Source organism: Aedes albopictus, chromosome 1, assembly GCF_035046485.1.
Source record: "Aedes albopictus strain Foshan chromosome 1, AalbF5, whole genome shotgun sequence".
NCBI classification, from domain to species: Eukaryota; Metazoa; Arthropoda; class Insecta; order Diptera; family Culicidae; genus Aedes; species Aedes albopictus.
The window spans coordinates 335,664,044-335,665,952 of NC_085136.1; the positions used below are offsets into that span (position 1 = coordinate 335,664,044).

Here is a 1,909-nt window from a genome sequence, read left to right on the forward strand (position 1 = left end):
AGTTTGGATATTAAAACATTGTGACAATGTTTAATGTTAATACAAGAATCCCGAAAGGAAACCATTGGATTGCATTTGGAATTTATTTTGAATATTGAATGGAGACAAAATGTTCACTTACCAGTTGCCAGTCCCAGCCCGTTCTCATAATTTCCTCTTCGTTGATGGAAGGTTCGGATGAAATGAATTCTCTTCACACACCATTCACTATTCACTAATTCAGCATTATTATTTCAACTTCTTCTTTTCGTATGCCACATTCCCCACATTTCACTTTCACAACTTCCGAAACCCCCTGCTCTTCACCGCCACTACCACCACTCTAGCTACTTCCATAGAACACAGCCATATGCCGCAGCACTTCGCGATTGTAATCAACCAGCGCCGGTTTACCCACCCGATAGCCACACTCCGAATAGAGATCCATTCGCGGCTTCCGGAACCACAAGTTCCGACTTTGGCTGCTTGGACCACCTTCCTCCCCCTTCAGGTTCAGCGTGTTAAGCTGGAAGATTCCAAAGTGGAACCAATGGCTGTCGGTTTGCACCACCTGCACGTTGATGGGGGCCGGAAGGGCCTGAACGTCCTCCCCGTACAGCTGCCGGGCGCGGGCAGCCGCCACCGTGAAGGCTTTGATCATGGCCCGGGCTTCCTTCTGGTCGTCGGTTACGGGGGTTTCGAACATATTCGCCACGGAGTCGGGCGAGCAGTGGAGGAGGACCGTATGCGGATGGGAGAACCGGTACTGCCGACTGATGGGGTACTCGTTTTGCCACTCGTAGAAATGCGTGGTCGGGATGGTGACCGTTTCCTTGACGGGGTGGATGTCCGGCAGGGATTGATCCTGCGGACGGTAGACGGAGTTGTCCAGCGGTTTGATGGGGGCTGTGGAAGTGATGAAACTGTCCACTTTGAGCGAGAATTGAATCCGATCGAGGTCTTTGGTGACGGGGACGATGAACTGGGTGTTGGCGATTATCTTCCGGTTGGAGGACACTTCCGGGCCGAGGAAGCGCTCGCAGTGGGTCACCAGTTTGGAGAGAATCAGGCGACTGAAAAGAGGGAAAATGTTAATAATTCAGAACATTCAGCAAGAAGAATCTCTACTAACTTCCTCTTCTCGTTGGAAATCCCATACACCCGAGGGAACTTGAACGCTGGCCGTTCCGGATCCTTGACCAGCGCAGTCTTAACCTGCTCGGTGTCGAACACGAGCGCTGCCAGCACCGACTGCTGCATGGACCGATCCAGCGGGGTCGGAATCTTCATCTTGTCCAGCCGCTCCTCCACTCTCAAGGGCAGCTCATCATACACTACCGTATTGAGCAGAACCTGCGCCTGCCGGACACCTTCCAGCAGCACGTTCCGATCCCTATACAGGTAGCACTGTTCCCGCTTGTAAAGCGGATGATTCTCGTCCAACTGGACCTCCGGAGGCAATTGGCCCACCACTTGTACCCGCTGGCTCGGGTCGACCACCCGCCGCTCGCTGATCAGTTCGTTCGGATCCACCACCGGTATGCCGCGGGCGGCTAATTCCGCCTGGGCTCCCGTTTCCGCCGGAACGCGCTTGCCCTGGACGATCCAGTGCTTCTTGAAGTGGAACCCGATGTGCTGTCGGAGCAGAACCGCCGAGAAACGCATTCTGGTGGGATTTCCGTGTGAAAACTTCCGATTATTCCGTAAAATTCGCGGAGAACTTTTTTTCGTTGTTGTCGATTGAATAACGCGGACACGAGTTTTTGACAGCCAGCCGTCGACGTTCGGGCGTTCGACCCGTGTTCGGCACTTTTACTCGCGGTTCGTTTTGTCTTTTCGTTCGTATACAATGTTTGCCCAACGTGGATCAAGGTTTGTTCAGGGGTACAGGTAAGGTATATCCAAAAAAGGGAATATTCAAAATTTGGCG

General features: G+C 52.6%; 1 protein-coding gene across 1 annotated transcript; it reads right to left on the reverse strand.

The window, feature by feature from the left end:
• Positions 1 to 276: 276 nt before the first annotated feature.
• Positions 277 to 1,765, reverse strand: LOC109412791 (large ribosomal subunit protein mL37). The gene is made up of 2 exons (XM_019686402.3): positions 1,112 to 1,765; positions 277 to 1,052 (listed from the first exon to the last, which is right to left on the reverse strand). The coding sequence occupies exons 1-2, from the start codon at positions 1,642 to 1,644 to the stop codon at positions 323 to 325; spliced, it is 1,263 nt and encodes a 420-aa protein (XP_019541947.3). The 5' UTR covers positions 1,645 to 1,765; the 3' UTR covers positions 277 to 322.
• Between the last annotated feature and the right edge of the window lie 144 nt (positions 1,766 to 1,909).